General features: G+C 51.5%; 1 protein-coding gene across 1 annotated transcript in view; it reads right to left on the bottom strand.

Annotated features, from left to right (window-relative positions):
* Positions 1-7478: 7478 nt before the first annotated feature.
* ube2c (ubiquitin-conjugating enzyme E2C) overlaps positions 7479-17457 on the bottom strand; it is an 11490-nt gene continuing 1511 nt past the window's right edge. The window contains exons 2-5 of the mRNA XM_070894851.1: positions 16781-16867; positions 15261-15465; positions 8891-8950; positions 7479-7709 (exon numbers count right to left, since the gene is read on the bottom strand). Coding sequence (XP_070750952.1) covers positions 7660-7709; positions 8891-8950; positions 15261-15465; positions 16781-16867 — 402 coding nt within the window. The 3' untranslated portion in view covers positions 7479-7659. The remainder of the gene's footprint in view (positions 7710-8890; positions 8951-15260; positions 15466-16780; positions 16868-17457) is intronic.

Here is a 17457-nt window from a genome sequence, read left to right as displayed (position 1 = left end):
CGTGGGGCAATTTCACAGGGGGTCCCCGCCGGTCGGTGAGGGGTCGTCGCACGGCGGGTATACAGGCGGAGTGGTCCCGGACACCACTCCGATGCTGAGGCAGGGCTCTTTACAAAATGGTGGCCCCTCCGCGGCGAGTCAGTGCCATTCCGCGCCACCCTGGGGCCACCGCTTTCCAGGGGGGGCAATTTTGGCCCCAAGAATTGGAGTGTGTGTCTCTGAAGCAAGAAGTATGAAGTGCATGTCTCAGTAACTTTCATATTAGTTCTTATGTAATATGAAGTTAAAATAAAGACCTGATCCTGACATTACTACAACTGAGTGTGTGTGTAATCTGACATTTAAAGCAACGAAACATTTAATGTAATGAAGCGAAAAAGAGCAAGAAATCAGTCCAACACGCAGCATTGTGTATGAGCAGCTAGCCAGGGTGCCCAACCTTTGACCCCACCTTACCAGCACTAACGCCCTCACTGATTGGGTGTCAAGCGACCAATTTATGCCTGTTTTCAGGCTCTGATTTAACCGCTGTGACTATTTGCACTGTGTTGTTTCTGTGCCTGCGTCCTCTGGACTCCACCCCTGACGCCTCTTGCGCAGGCGCAGACTCCTCGGACCCAGAACCGAAACCGGAAGTGGGGCCCGATGAGTCCACATGGAGTCCGCTGCTGTCTGCCGCAGTAGCTGAAACTGTCGCTAGATTTGCAGGTAGGGAGAGAGAGGCGGGGACGGGCGGAGGTGGGGGAAGAGATGGGGGAGAGAGGGGAAGTGGGAAAGGGGATCGGAGGGGAGAGAGGGAACTCAGGGAAGACGGATCACGTTCTTCAAACCCCCTTTACACCCACACCCGATTTCTCGGAAAGCTCAGTGCGTGTGTGACAAATGACATCATTGGAGTGGATGGCCCACACACAATGCCCCATCTATGGTGGGCGGGTAGCAGGGGATAAGATCAGGATCTTGGGCTAGGGTGGGGTCAGAAACTTGGGAGCCTTTTGCTGGGTTGGTGGAGATCTATCCTCTGTGGCTTCTGAAGTCAGAATGGCTCGAAGTACACTTTGCAAAGTCACTCAGAACTTGGGCTGGGTGGTTCCAATTACACATTCTAGAGAAACTTCTGGGTGTGGCTTATCCTCCAAGGGGACCAATCAGCAATCAGGCCATGAGATAATGGAGAGCCAATCAGAGCATTTTGACAGTGCAGATAGCTGTGTCCCTGATTTTACAACAACGAGTTTATTCGGGTTGGGGGGTGGGGGTTGCTCCTGAGCCCTCTGTAATATAGGGTGACATTTGTAAGATAATGCCAGACTTCAAATAACACGTGCAGAGCTCTTGAACTCTATCTAACTCTTTTGACAAGGTTGTTTGTTTGTGGTCTTAGCTCGCTGCCCGGCCAGTTACCCCATTGACTGCTCCAGCCCAGTTACACCATCACAGTGTGACCTCGTTCTCCGAGGTCAGTGCCAGCCATGGCTCAGTGGGCAGCATTGTCGCCTCGGAGTCAGACGGTCGCGGGGTCAAGGCCCACTCCAGAGCCTTGGGCGCAAAATCCAGTGTGGCCCTGATGGAGGTACTGATCTTTTGGATCAGACATGAAACGTGTCTGGCCTCTCAGGTGGATGTAAAAGATCCCATGACACTATTCAAAATGCAGTTTTGTTGTGATTTGGAATGCACTGCCTGAAAAGGTGGTAGAAGCTGGTTCAGAAGAATATAAAAAATAGGAACAGGAGTAGGCCACCTGGCCCCTCGAGCCTGCTCCGCCATTTAATAGGATCATGGCTGATCTGATCATGGACTCAGCTCCACTTCCCTGCCCGCTCTCCATAACCCTTTACTCCCTTATTGCTCAAAAATCTGTCTATCTCCGCCTTAAATATATTCAATGACCCAGCCTCCACAGCTCTCTGGGGCAGAGAATTCCACAGATTTACAACCCTCTGAGAGAAGAAATTCCTCCTCATTTCAGTTTTAAATGGGCGGCCCCTTATTCTGAGACTATGTCCCTAGTTTTAATTTCCCCCATGAGTGGAAATATCCTCTGCATCCACTTGGAGTACGCGTCTACAACCAAAAGGAACATTTTACCCAAGAATGGACCTGCATAGTCGACGTGTACCCTAGACCACGGTTTGGAGGGCCAAGACCATAAACTTAGCGGCACTTCCCTGGGTACATTGCTTAACTGCGAGCATGTATTACATCTGTGAATGCAGGACTCTAAGTCCGCATCGATACTGGGCCACCACACATGGGATCTGGAGGTCATTGATGAAGGTCTCTCTGTCCTTCTTGGGGACCATTACTCGATTGCCCCACAGAAGGCAGTCTGCCTGTATAGACATTTCATCTTTGCGCCGCTGGAACGGCTTTATCTCTTCCTGCATTTCTACTGGGGCACTGGACCAGCTCCCATGAAACATACAGCTTTTGACTAGAGATAATAAGGGGTCCTGGCTTGTCCAGGTTTTGATCTGCCGGGCAGTGATGGGTGATTGCTCACTCTCAAATGCTTCCATAACCATGGCTAGATCTGCGGGCTGTGCCATTTCCACCCCCCGTAGTGGGCAATGGCAGTCTACTGAGAGCATCGGCACAGTTTTCTGTGCCTGGCCTGTGGCGGATGATGTAGTTGTATGCGCCCAACGTGAGCGCCCATCTCTGGATGCGGGCCGATGCGTTGGTATTTATCCCTTTACTCTCGGAAAACAGGGATATTAGTGGCTTATGGTCAGTTTCCAATTCGAATTTTAGCCCAAACAGGTATTGATGCATTTTCTTTACCCCATAGACACACGCTAACGCTTCTTTCTCAATCATGCTGTAGGCTCTCTCAGCCTTAGATATATGGCTCTCTCAGCCTTAGTCTCAGCATAAGCAACCGGTTGCAGTTTCCTGAAATCATTAGCTTGTTGCAATACACACCCGACACCATATGATGACACATCACTTGCTAGTACCAAACGCTTACATGGATTTTGTTTGAGCATAACAATATTCTCGCTTTTACAAAGGCATTTTCTTGGCTTTTGCCCCAAACCCATTCGCCCCCTTTTCATAATAAGACATGTAGTGGTTCTAGCAGGGTGCTGAGACCCGGTAAGAAGTTACCAAAGTAGTTCAAGAGTCCCAGAAACGACTGCAACTCCGTCACGTTCTGTGGCCTCAGTGCGTTCTCGATTGCCTCCATCTCCGCCGCGATCCTCCTTCCCAGGAACTCCACTTCAGATGCCAGGAAAACGCACTTCGAGCGTTTTAACCTGAGCCCCATGAGGTTGAGTCGACTAAGAACCTCCTACCAGTTCTGCAGGTGCTCGACTGTGTTCCGACCTGTGACCAAGATTTTGTCCTGGGACCGACTTCAGTAAACTTTCCTTGTTTCTCTGGAATATCGCCGCCGCTGATCGGATTCCAAATGGGCATCTGTTATAAACAAAAAGACCTTTGTTCATGTTGATGCAAGTGAGGGCCTTCGATGATTCCTGCAGTTCCTGCGTCATGTAGGCTGAAGTCAGATCCAGCTTCGTGAACATCTTTCCTCCCGCCAGCATTGCAAAGAGGTCGTCAGCTTTTGGTACTGGGTATTGATCCTGCAGGGAGAAATGATTGATAGATACTTTGTTATTGCTACAGATTCTGACGGTGCCGTCTCCTTTGAGGACTGGGGCAATAGGACTGGCCCACTCGCTGAACTTGATCGGTGAAATGATGCTCTCTCGTTGCAGCCGGTCTAGCTCGATCTCTACCCTTTCTCTCATCATGTACGTTACTGCTCTCGCCTTGTGATGGATGGGTCGCGCCCCCGGAATTAGGTGGATCTGCACTTTTGCTCCTTGGAATTTCCCGATGCTTGCTTCGAACAGCGAAGGAAATTTGTTTAAGACTTGGGCACACAAAGTGTTATCAGCGGGCAATAGCACTCGGACGTCGTCCTAGTTCCAGCGTATCTTTCCCAGCCAGCTCCTGCCGAGCAGCGTGGGACCATCGCCCGGTACCACCCAGAGTGGTAGCTCGTACACCTCTCCATTGTAGGAGACCTTTACGGTAGCACTGCCGATTACATGAATCATTTCTTTCGTGTAAGTTCTTAGTCTCGTGCGAACTGGAGTTAAGACTGCCTTGAGGCCTTGTTGCACCCCAACTTTCGAAAGTCTTTTTGCCCATGATGGACTGGCTCGCGCCCATGTCCAGCTCCATTGACACCGGGAGTCCATTTAGCTCAACATTCAGCATTATCGGGGGACAATTCGTGGTGAATGTGTGCACCCCATGTACCTCTGCCTCCTCTATCTGAGGCTCTGGTTCACAGTGATCCTCTGTGGATCTGTTCTCCTCTGCAATGTGGTGGTTTGCAAGTTTAACAGGCTTTGCAGCTCGCCTACACACTAGTTGGAAATTGACGAGACTGAAGAAGAGGAAGAGATTTTTGTGGGGGGGGATGGGGGGGGGGAGCAACCTGCGGCCATCTCGGTTGAGATGGAAGAAGCACCGGGACCAAGCGGTGTGCAGGTGGCGATGCCAAGGCGCTTCATATTGCAAACGTCGACCCCATGGAGGTCCGGTCAGCTTGGCGAGCAATCGGCTGCCTTGGAGGACCAGACAGAGAGCTTGATTTCCCTGTGCAGGGAGACAGTCGCGATTGGTCGCGACCTTATCCAAGGGTTTGCGGGATTCTCTGCGAACTGGAGCCAGTTTCCAGCATCCTGGAGCGGGTTCTGCCAGAACTTCTCGAACTGGTCTTCTGAGCAGTCACAAGCTGCTCGGGAGACGTTGGAGGCGATTCGGCAGCAGACAGCCGCAACCAATGCCCTACGGCATGCATTCCTGGTTGGACCAATACCTGCTGCCAGGATACCGGGCATTCACTATCATGTTGTGCTCAGCATGGTCGTACAACTGCATATTCAGCGAGTAGTAAACTTTGTGGTTGTGGTACATCTTAACATTTAGATGCGGTGCCCACAAAGCCACTTGGGTGCAGTCAATGGCACCCTGAGGAAGCCTGCTATCCTGGCAAAGCCACATACATGCACCGCCTGCCCCTCTCTGCTCAGAGAGAGAACAATGAACCCCCCTCTCCTGGTATAAAGCGCGTCTGTCACCTTCCTTTGCAGCAGTGGACAGTGAACTGGGAGGTGTTACAGATGTTGCCTGCTCCAGCCTGGAAGGATCCTGACACGAAGAAATTTAGGACCACAGGCAGCGCTGCCCTTCCCTGGTGTGACCAAATGCCAGGTTGCTGATTGGAGCGTGGGCAGGTACAGCAGGAGAGGCAGCAAGCAGCAGAGGAACGGCGAGGTCGGGGCGAAGGAGTGGCGAGAGATTGTAAAGCGACGTGATCGGGGTCCAGGAGAGGCGAGGGCCCAGCCCACACTGTGATATGTGTCTGCACTAGGTCCATGCAGCAGAGCTGGTCTCCAGTCGTCTTGGTTAACCCTTGCCACTGGACCAAGACCTAGCTCTGTCAAGCCCGTGTGGTGGCTGGTGTGCAACGGTCACCCCACGTTAAAAAAAAATCCACGCACAGGCATCTTCCACCCTTTAGGATGTAGTTCGGGATCTGGAATATTAGGTCCTTCATTGAAACACCTGTGAACTCATCCCTTTTTGATGTGGAAGCAAATCATCCTCGCTTCGAGGGACGGCCTAAGAAGAGAGGCTGCAGATTTGAATACAAGAGGTGGCAGAGTTCTGTGAGCACCTCCTTTGTAAAGCGCAGATGCCTCACACACTGCTCCTGACTCAGGCCGAGGTGAGAGAATTGCTCTCGGAAGAGCTTAGGTGGGTAAGGCTTCCTCCTGAGAGCCTTCTGTCCTCTTCTCCTCCTCCCTCTGTGAGCAGCTTGTCCTCTTTGCTGCCTTTGCTCCATCTCCCTGTCCCGCTGCAGGCCAAGGGGTATGAGAACTCGAGCCCCCAGGACTGGGAGCGAGTAGGCCGACCAGAACCGCTGTATTCAGAATCAATGCCTTCCCCACTTGCAGCACCACTCCGTCACCAACTTTAAACAATTTGAGAAAGTTCCAAACATTTCCACCAGTGTACACAGAGCCAAAGTGGTTGATGATTTCTTTAAATAGTGCTGGTAGATGGACCTTGCTGGTGCTGAACGTATGTTCAGCTGTGCGAGGTTAAGGCAGGGCATGAGCTCCAGCGTTGAGGACAAAAATCGGATTGCTGACGTTATATCAGTATTATACACTGTGCACCTCCGGCAACCACCCGTAGCGCCCCCCCTACTGCCCTCAACAAGATGGTGTCCACCCCTACTGCCCTCAACAAGATGGCATCCAACATGGTGCCCACCCCTACTGCCCTCAACAAGATGGCGTCCAACATGGCCCACAGCACAAGTGCACAAGCCCAAAACAACACATACTGCTGAAAATCAGGCACCAAGGAACCACATTTTTCACCCAAGGAATTTTTACCTCAATGTCTGAAATGTAAACACAACTCAAACCTTTAACAGATGGTGCAAGAACCCTCAAACTTCCAGGATGCAAGTCAAAGCTCTGAGCAAAGTTGGGGGTAACGAACGCCCAACGATGTAGGTCATACAGAGGGGCACAGCCAGCCACCGCCACCTCAGGGCATTACAGACCTACTTCAGAAGAAGCATTAAGAGAAGAGAAGCAGAAAGGGAGAGCTCCTGGGAGTCTGGGTTTTATACAAAGTGCCATTGATTATAATTGTGACGTTGAATTGGTACAAGACAAAATCTTGCATTTAAATAGTACCTTCCTGCAGTGGCCGTGAAGTGCTTTAGGATGTCCGGTCGTAAAAGGCGCTATATAAATGCAAGGCTTTCTTTCAGCATAATGAAACTTCCCAGGGCACTTCACAGGAGAGGCATTATGACCCTAAGGTAAAGAACAGGCAACCAAAAACATGGTCAGAGGTAGCGAGAATTCAGAGCCCAGGGGCACAGCCAATCCTGGGGATGTGAATCAGCGACGTGTGGGGCCAGAGTTAGGGAAGCCCGGTTTGCAGAGACAGGGAAGGCTGAGGCCAGGGAGGGATTTGAACACAAAGATGTGGATTTTAAGATCGAGACATTGCTGGACCAGGATTAAACGCAGGTCAGCGAGCAGAGGTGGTGGGTGAGCGGGACTTGGTGACATTAGACAGGCTCCAGCTGTTACACTGGCCACTCTTGTGGTCCTAGAGGGACAGGGAGCAGCAAAGATTCACTGGAGTGGGAGGGTAGAGTTGTGAGGAAACAGTTTAAAAAAAAAAAAAGGACTTTACTACAAGAGATTGAATGGGAAAAATCAAAGAGTTAGAGTGAAACATTGCTTTTGGGGGCGAGGGGGAATATACAAGTCCCAAACACAGAGGTGATCAATTCCCCTTTCATTTGATTTAAAGAAGAATCGAACATGAAAAGCACGTGGAGGTCGCAGGAATGGGTCAATGTAACGCCCAGCTCCCCCCTGCACACAACTCGCCCCCGGCTGACATGGGAACCACTGATACACATTTCATTGCTGTTTATTAGAAAATACTCAGCCACTGTGCACTTTATTCACATGGTAAAACTTAAAAATAAAACATGTGCCCGTTTACATAATTGGACAGACAGACAAACATTCAAAAGGGAAACACAGGAGAACCAAGTGGGAGGTAGGACATCAGCAGAATGTTCCGGGCCGCACTTTAACTCTTCGGCTGCCGAGCACTGGCTTCATGTAGTCGCAGCTTGTACTCTGTAACAGACAGCGTGAGATTAGGCTCAGACACCACGTCACACCCGACATCCTGTCAGGCTTCAATTACTTGGATAGACTGGAGAAGCTGGGGCTGTTCTCCTTGGAGCAGAGAATGGTAAAAGGAGATTTGACAGATGTTTAAAATCATGAAGGGGTTAGATAGAGTAAATAAAGAGAAACTGCTTCCATCGGCTGCAGGGTCAGTAACCAGAGGGCACAGGTTTAAGGCGACTGGCAAAAGAACCAGAGACAACATGAGCATAAACAAGTGGGATTTGGAATGCAAGGCCGATGGATACAGAGTCAATAGATGCCTTCAGAAGGGAATTGGATAAATATTTGGAGAACAAATTGCAGGGATGTGGGGAAAGAGCGAGAGAGTAGGACTGACTGGACTGCTGAGAGAGAGCGCGAGAGCTGGCGCAGACTCAGGGACACCACCAGAATAGTTTTTACATTTACAAACATTAAAAACTTCTCAACAGATTGAATGGGAACAAAGTTTTGGAACATTAATGCCCTGTACTGAAAGGGGACTCCCCCTCCTCCCCCTCACTGTGCCTGCTGCCGAGAAACCCCTATCCTTAGATTGGAGGGTGGAGTCTGTGCCCAACACCCCACACCACTCATTGCCCCCGGAGCACCCACCCACTGACCTACCGAGGAACCCAGGGGCACCAGCAGACCAGGATCGAGCTATGGACCAGTTTTAGAACAGGGGAGACTGCAGGCAGATTAGGCGGGTGCTTGAAACGATGAGCGAGCAGAACGAGGTGGATGGTTTCCAGTGATTGAAGAACGAGGGGAAGTGGCTTTAAGATGAAATGCGAGACACAGGACAGAGAGCAGCAGGAACTTCTGTCTTTATATAAACAGAAGATTGGGAGGCTGTAGAATGTTAATGGTTGAGAGAGAGACCTCGTCAACATTTAAGAATAGGTTGGACAGGCGGTTGAAGGAAAGGAGGATAAAGGGAGCTGGGAACAGGGCGGGCACCCGAGGCGAGGATACTGCTCATGTGGAGGAGTGGGTGGGCCAAGCTGTCAGATTCCATGCTGCGAATATAGTGCGATCCTCAGCTGACCCCGAGGGTGAGGACACGTGGAAAGGCAGCAGGTCCGAGACAGCCAACACCTCTCCTCCCCACCCCCAATCCCGGAGGCAGAGAGGGCCCTTACCTTGCTGGTTGGACCATAGTTGAGCTGCGGCAACATTCAGGGGACTCTGTACATTGGGTTCTATTGGGGAAGAGAAAACAACACAAAGTTAAGATTCAGACTTAATGCAGATGTGAGCCCACCCCCCCCCACGTATTTGGAATTCCCACAACCTCCCCGTGACATGATACGGTTGACCACACCATCCTCATGGACAGTCCACCATCCCCAGCACGCACCTCCACCCTCCTCCGCCCCAATCCCAGGACCCCTCTCCCCCTCCGCCCCAATCCCAGGACCCCTCCCCCCACCCAGGACCCCATTTCCACCCCCCCCCCCGCCCCAATCCCAGGACCCATCTTCCCCCCCCCACTCCCAGGACGCCTCTCCCCCCCCCCCCCCAGCACCCAATCCCAGGACCCCTCTTCCTTCCCCCCCCCCCCCAATCCCAGGACCCCTCTTCCTTCCCCCCCCCCCCAATCCCAGGACCCCTCTTCCACCCCCGCCCCAATCCCAGGACCCCTCTCTTCCCCACCCCCCCATTCCCAGGACTCTTCTCTTCCCCACCCCCCCATTCCCAGGACTCTTCTCTTCCCCACCCCCCCATTCCCAGGACTCCTCTCTCCCCCCTCCCCCAATCCCAGGACTCCTCTCCCCCCCCCCACACCCCCAATCCCAGGACCCCTCTTCCCCCCCTCCCCCAATCCCAGGACCCCTCTTCCTTCCCCCCCACCCCCCCAATCCCAGGACCCCTCTTCCTCCACCCCCCCCCCAATCCCAGGACCCCTCTTCCTCCACACCCCCCCCAATCCCAGGACCCCTCTTCCTCCAACCCCCCCCCAATCCCAGGACCTCTCTTCCTCCAACCCCCCCCCCCCCAATCCCAGGACCTCTCTTCCTCCACCCCCCCCCCCCCCCCCAATCCCAGGACCTCTCTTCCTCCACCCCCCCCCCCCCCAATCCCAGGACCTCTCTTCCTCCAACCCCCCCCCCCCCAATCCCAGGACCCCTCTTCCTCCACCCCCCCCCCAATCCCAGGACCCCTCTTCCTCCACCCCCCCCCCCAATCCCAGGACCCCTCTTCCTTTCCCCCCCCCCAATCCCAGGACCCCTCTTTCTTCTCCCCCAGGACCCCTCTTCCTCCCCCCCTTCCCCCCAGCACCCCTGTTCCTTCCCCCCTTCCCCCTAGGACACCTCTTCCTCCACCCCCTTCCCCCCAGGACACCTCTTCCTCCAACCCCTTCCCCCCCCAGGACCCCTCTTCCTCCTCCCTCCCCCCCCGACCCCTCTTCCTCCCCCCCCGACCCCTCTTCCTCCCCCCCCCCCGACCCCTCTTCCTCTCCCCCCCCCCCCCCTCCGAACCCCTCTCTCCCTCCCCCGCCGCCACTACACACGGCCTCTCGGGAACAAGTCACAGGATCCTACAGGAAGACTAAATCCGCTGACACTGCCCTTCTAGTCTCCCAGCCCCGATCCTGCCTCACTGACGTATGCCCCTCCCAATCTCTCCCTCGATGGCCATGTCAGTGTCCCGATCTGTTGCCATGGGAACTTTTACATCAAAGCAGCTAAATAAATGCAGATGCTGGTTCTTTGTCTCTGGGATTATTCATCGTACATAAACTCAGTCTCATTTCCGTACTTGAACCCCAGGACAGGAGCAAGGATGTACTTGGCTAAAACGCTTCACTCTCCAAAACATCAAAAAAGCCAGGAGTTCACGGAAGACGACACGAAAACATCCTGGAAATAGTGGAGTACCACGGGTCTAGCAAGATTGAGGAACTGAACTAAATTACTACAAGTGCAGCGCCTAAAATCCGGAGCCGTCAGGACCGAGGCCGTTCCAGATTCCAAGCTTTCGATTTGCTTTCTGACGTCACAAATCCGGAAACACCCGAGGCCTGGATGATCATAGAAACATAGAAAATAGGTGCAGGAGCAGGCCATTCGGCCCTTCAAGCCTGCACCACCATTCAATAAGATCATGGCTGATCATTCATTCATTCAGTACCCCATTCCTGCGTTCTCTCCATACCCCTTGATCCCTTTAGCCGTAAGGGCCACATCTAACTCCCTTTTGAATATATCTACAACTTTCTGTGGTAGAGAATTCCACAGGTTCACAATTCTCTGGAGTGAAGAAGTTTCTCCTCATCTCGGTCCTAAATGGCTTACCCTTTATCCTTAGACTGTGATCCCTGGTTCTGGACTTCCCCAACATTGGGAACATTCTTCCTGCATCTAACCTGTCCAATCCTGTCAGAATTTTATATGCTTTTATGAGAGTTCCTCTCATTCTTCTAAATTCCAGTGAAAATAAGCCTAGTTGATCCAGTCTTTCTTCATGTCAGTCCTGCCATCCCGGGAATCAGTCTGGGGAACCTTCACTGCACTCCCTCAATAGCAAGAACGTCCTTCCTCAGATTAGGAGACCAAAACTGCACACAATATTCCAGGTGAGGCCTCACCAAGGCTCTGTGCAACTGCAGTAAGACCTCCCTGCTCCTATACTCAAATCCCCTCGCTAATAAGGCCAACATGCTTTCTTAACCGCCTGCTGTACTTACATGCCTACTTTCAATGACTGATGTACCATGACAGCCAGGTCTCGTTGCACTTCCCCTTTTACTAATCTGTCACCATTCAGATAATATTCGGTCTTCCTGTTTTTGCCACCAAAATGGATAACCTCACAGTTTTCTACATCTGCCATGTATTTGCCCACTTGCCTAACCTGTTCAAGTCACCCTGCAGCCTCTTAGCATCCCCCTCACAGCTCATACCGCCACCCAGCTTAGTGTCATCTGCATTGGAGATATTACATTCAATTCCTTCGTCTAAATCATTAATATATATCGAAAATAGCTGGGGTCCCAGCACTGAACCTTGCGATACCCCACTAGTCACTGCCTGCCATTCTGAAAAGGACCCATTTATCACGACTCTCTGCTTCCTGTCTGCCAACCAGTTCTCTATCCACGTCAGTACATTACCCCCAATACCATGTGCTTTGATTGTGCACACCAATCTCTTGTGTGGGACCTTGTCAAAAGCCTTCTGAAAGTCCAAATACACCTGGGGCATTGGAACCGGTTCTGGGGGAGGTGGGACCAGTACAAACCGGACGGTCTGCACCTGGGCAGGACCGGAACCAATGTCCTAGGGGGAGTGTTTGCTAGTGCTGTTGGGGAGGAGTTCAACTAAAGTTGCATGTTCAGCCATGAACTCATTGAATGGCGGTGCAGGCTAGAAGGGCCGAATGGCCTACTCCTGCACCGATTTTTCTATGTTTCTACCACATCCACTGGTTCTCCCTTGTCCACTCTACTAGTTACATCCTCAAAAAATTCTAGAAGATTTGTCAAGCATGATTTCCCTTTCATAAATCCATGCTGACTTGGACCGATCCGGTCACTGCTTTCCAAATGCGCTGCTATTTCATCTTTAATAATTGATTCCAACATTTTCCTCACTACTGATGTCATGCTAACCGGTCTATAATTACCCGTTTTCTCTCACCCTCCTTTTTTTAAAAAGTGGGATTACATTAGCTACCCTCCAATCTGTAGGAACCGATCACTTTGGTAGGAAAAATAGAAAAGCAGAGTATTTTTAAAATGGAGAGAGATTGGGAAATGTTGGTGTTCAGAGGGACCTGGGTATCCTTGTACACCAATCACTGAAAGTTAACATGCAGGTACAGCAAGTAATTGGCCGTTATTACAAGAGGATTTGAGTACAAGAGTAAAGACGTCTTACTGCAATTATATAGGGCCCTGGTGAGACCACACCTCGAGTATTGTGTACAGTTTTGGCCTCCTTACCTAAGGAAGGATATACCTGCCATAGAGGAAGTGCAACGAAGGTTCACCAGACCGATTCCTGGGATGGGGGGGATTGTCCTATGAGGAGAGATTGAGCAGACTAGGCCTATATTCGAATTAGGAATGAGATAATCTAATTGAAACATACAAAATTCTTACAGGGCTTGTCAGGGTAGGTGCAGAGAGGATGTTTCCCCCGGGCTGGGAAGTCTAGAACCAGGGGTCACGGTCTCAGAATAAGGGTCGGGCATTTAAGACTGAGATAACAAGAAATGTCTTCACTCAGAGGGTGGTGAATCTCTGGAATTCTCTACCCCAGAGGGCTGTGGAGTCTCAGTCTTTGAGTATATTCAAGATAGAGATCGATAAATGTTTTGATATTAAGGGAATCAAGGGATATGGAGATAGTGCGGGAAAGTGAAATTGAAGCAGAAGATCAGCCATGATCTTATTGAATGGCGGAGCAGGCTCGAGGGGCCGAATGGCCGACTCCTGCTCCTAATTCTTAATGTTATGTAATAGCGATGTCACTTATTACTTGGCGAGTGCGAGTCTAGGTGCCGTAGAGGAACAAAGGGATTTTGGAGTACAAAAATCACTAAAAATTGTGACTAGTAAGGCCATAAGTAGGGAAGTTATGCTAAGCCTGTATTGCCATAGTAGGCTCCCGAGGTATGGAAAGTGGTTCATGTTGTCCAAGGCCACGCCGTGGATTTTGATGACCCGGGGGGAGCGGTCAGATTGGTGGACCTTTGTCTTACTGATGTTTAGTGTAAGGCCCATGCTTTCGTATGTCTCGGTGAAGATGTTGAAGATGGCTTGGAGTTCAGCCTCAAGTGTCGTCCACGTACTGTAGTTCGATGACCGAGGATGGGACAACCTTGGACCTAGTCTGGAGGAACTCCTACACGGCAAGCGAGCCCCAGGTGGACAGAGGAAACATTACAGGGACACCCTCAAAGCCTCCCTGATAAAGTGCAACATCCCCACTGACACCTGGGAATCCCTGGCCAAAGACCGCTCTAAGTGGAGGAAGTGCATCTGGGAGGGTGCTGAGCACCTCGAGTCTCGTCGCCAAGCATGCAGAAACCAAGCGCAGGCAGCGGAAGGAGCGTGCGGCAAAGCAGTCCCACCCACCCTTTCCTTCAACCACTGTCTGTCCCACCTGTGACACAGACTGTAATTCCCGTATTGGCCTGTTCAGTCACCTGAGAACTCACTTTTAGAGTGGAAGCAAGTCTTCCTCGATTTCGAGGGACTGCCTATAATGATGATGTATTGCCATATTATAAAAAAGTTATGGAGGTACTAGAGCGGGTGCAGAGAAGATTCACAAGGACAATAGCAGAATCAGGAAAAGATGCACAGACTTTTCGCTTGAAATAAGGATGAGGTGTGACCTAATAAAAAGGTCTTTAAAATTATGAAAGTCTAAGAGTGTATATAGAGAGAATGTTTCCATTTGTGGGGAAGAGCATAACTGGAGGCCATCAATATAAGATAGTCACCAAGAAATCCAAGAGGGAATTCAGGAGAAACTTCTTTACCTCGAGTGGTGAGAATGTGGAACTTGCTGCCACAGGGAGGGGTTGAAGTGAATAGTATCGATGCATTGAAGGGGAGGCTGGATAAACACATGGGGGAGAAGGGAAGAGAGGGTTATGCTGATAGATTTAGATGAGGAAAGACGGGAGGCGGCTCGAGTGGAGCACAATCGCCGAATGACCTCTTTCTGTGCCGTACATTCTATGTAACTTGGATTTTAATAGCGCCAAGGGGGCAGAAAGGCAAAAACTAGGAGGGGCCAAGGATAGATCCTTGGGGGTCACCAGAGCAACGTTCCCATTAAACCACGCAGCGATCGGGAATTCCCGTGCAGCCGGCTGTAGAATGGACACCGCGCATGCGGTTTTGAATGGGCCGCGCACCAAAAAAATGAAAGGGATCATTGCTCCCGAGGCAATGTTGTGGGAGCAGGAAGAGAAGCCATTACAGGAGATTCCCTGGCTCCGATTAGAGAGATCAGAACAGAACCAGTCCCACCCGGCTGGACGAGTGTAGAGGTGTTGGAGGATGGTATGGTCACCTGTGTAAAGGCTGGGGTCAGGGCGGGCAGAGTTCACCACGCTCATTCGCATAGGTCACCAAGCACCACCCCATCCAATCAGTGATTCAGGTAAAGGAAACCAACACAACTTCAATTTATATCATGTAGAAAAACATCCCATGGCACTGAACAGTAATCAGACTGAAAAAAGCCCCATTAGATGGCGACAAGCTTGGTGAGGGGGAATTCCAGAGTCGACTACACACACGAGACCTGCAGTGGTCCCTCCCAGTACAGCACACATCCTGGAAAAGCAGTGCTCAGGCACAGCACCTAGGGGTTCTCGTGAGGTGCCCCATTGGAGACCTCCAGCCAAATTAGGTCTACACGCCACACCAGGAACAGCTTGTTGGACAAAGCGAAGGCATACCTTACAGCCGTGCACGGTTAATGACGACTGCACCCGCGACCTGCAGTGGTCCCTCCCAGTTCAGGACTCGAACCCAAGTATTCTTACCTCCCAGTAAACTCTGAATTGACAGCAGGATTGTCCGGACATCATAAAGTGCTGACCATTTGTCTTTGAGAATATCCAGGCAAATGTTCCCTTCTCCGTCTACATTGGGGTGATAGCAGGAGGTAAGGAACTTGACGGTGGGAGGGTTGTATGGGTAGCCACTGGGAAAGTCCAGCGACAGCTTGTACCTCAAACCTTCGTAAACCTGCAGAGCAGACAGACCAGAGTCCAGTTACCACACTCGCCACGTCTGGGGCCGGCATTGCCCACAGGATTAATTCATTTATTACCGTGCATTATTGGGATGTTTATTGCTCCCTCTAAGAAAGTGTTGGATGAAATTGTGACAACCCAGTGTCCTCCTAATTGGTCAATTTAAAGAGAATCAGATTCTTTAGCGACACTTCATAAATAGGTGATCTCTCAAAGGTGGATCCACAGTCCTACGCCACCCCCCCAAAACTTTGCATTTCGTTTCACTGATCATCCACAGGTCATGTCACGTACTGCACAGGGTGACCCCGATAGTCTCCTGTGTGGAAGCACAAACTCGCAGCCTGTCAGCTGGTATAATTCCTGGAGTTAGTGCACAGTATCTGGAGTTATACACTTCAATCTACATAGCAGCAATTGGATGGGCTCAGGGCCTGTGGGGAGGTTAAACCCTTTCCCGTTCTAGGCCAGGGCTTTTATAGAAACATAGAAAATAGATGCAGGAGTAGGCCATTCGGCTCTTCTAGCCTGCACCGGCATTCAATGAGTTCATGGCTGAACATGCAACTTCAGTACCCCCTTCTTGCTTTCTCACCATACCCCTTGATTCCCCCTAGTAGTAAGGACTACATCTAACTCTTTTTTGAATATATTTAGTGAATTGGCCTCAACAACTTTCTGTGGTAGAGAATTCCACAGGTTCACCACTCTCTGAAGAAGTTCCTCCTCATCTCGGTCCTAAATGGCTTACCCCTTATCCTTAGACTGTGACCCCTGGTTCTGGACTTCCCCAACATCGGGAACATTCTTCCTGCATCTAACCTGTCTAAACCCATCAGAATTTTAAACGTTTCTATGAGGTCCCCTCTCAATCTTCTGAACTCCAGTGAATACAAGCCCAGTTGATCCAGTCTTTCTTGATAGGTCAGTCCCACCATCCCGTGAATCAGTCTGGTGAACCTTCGCTGCACTCCCTCAATAGCAAGAATGTCCTCCCTCAGGTTAGGAGACCAATGAATAATCTACGCCCCAGGGATGTTAACCCCGTGGGTGGGAAAGGCAACTGTTTCCACAACAGGCTGAGGAACACATTCAGGCAAAGAGCAGATGGATGTAGGGGAGGTGACCCCAGGAATATTAATCAGAATCATGCAGTAAGCCATCAGTTTGAGGAGCTGCAGTCCGGACACAGCACTGTGGCAATGTCCCCTTCCCTGTGTACTGCTGACTATCAGAAGCAGAGCAGAGAGATAGCCCGGGGGTGCAGCTGCCATTCATCCCATCAGACTTCCACCTAGACAGCTCACCGTCCCTACAGCGCCTTCAATGGTACCAATCCACCGGAAGAGATTGTCCGATTCGGGGAAAGCAGAAATTCCTTTGTTCCCGGACATCTGAAAATCAAACCAGGAAACCATCCTCAGTGAGTTCATGCACTAACTTCAGAAAACACAAGGTGGGCTCTCCTGAGCAAAAGCAGGGAGAGCAAAGCTGGCAGGATTGGCGCCTGCTGCACGCTTCTCGCACTATAACACTGCGGCGCATACAGCATCAGGATGGGCACCACTTTCACACTGGTCCTCACCCACACACAGCGCCCGCGTCCGTCCCCCCAACACCATGGCCACAACCTCAGCTGGTGATCGCCACAAAGGTCACAGGGCACTGACCCTACACTGGACCAGGAAAGGACATTGGCCCCGGGGCAACGCCCCAACCCGGCTCAGGACACACGGAGCACCGGCTCAGCCTCAGATGGACACAAGAAACTCCACCCTGGGGCTCGCTGGCCCCGGGGGAGGGGAGGAGAGGGGAGAGGAGAGGGGGAGAGGGAGAGGAGAGGGGGAGAGGGGAGAGGAGAGGGGAGAGGAGAGGGGGGAGAGGGGAGGGGGGAGAGGGGAGGGGGGAGAGGGGAGAGGGAGAGGGGGGAGGGGAGAGGGGGGAGGGGAGAGGAGAGGGCGGCCTGGGGCTCGCTGACCCGCAC

The sequence above is a fragment of the Pristiophorus japonicus genome, chromosome 12, assembly GCF_044704955.1.
Source record: "Pristiophorus japonicus isolate sPriJap1 chromosome 12, sPriJap1.hap1, whole genome shotgun sequence".
Lineage (NCBI taxonomy): Eukaryota > Metazoa > Chordata > Chondrichthyes > Pristiophoridae > Pristiophorus > Pristiophorus japonicus.
The sequence above is the reverse complement of the archived record's forward strand: the minus strand, read 5'-3'. Positions and strand labels throughout refer to the sequence as shown.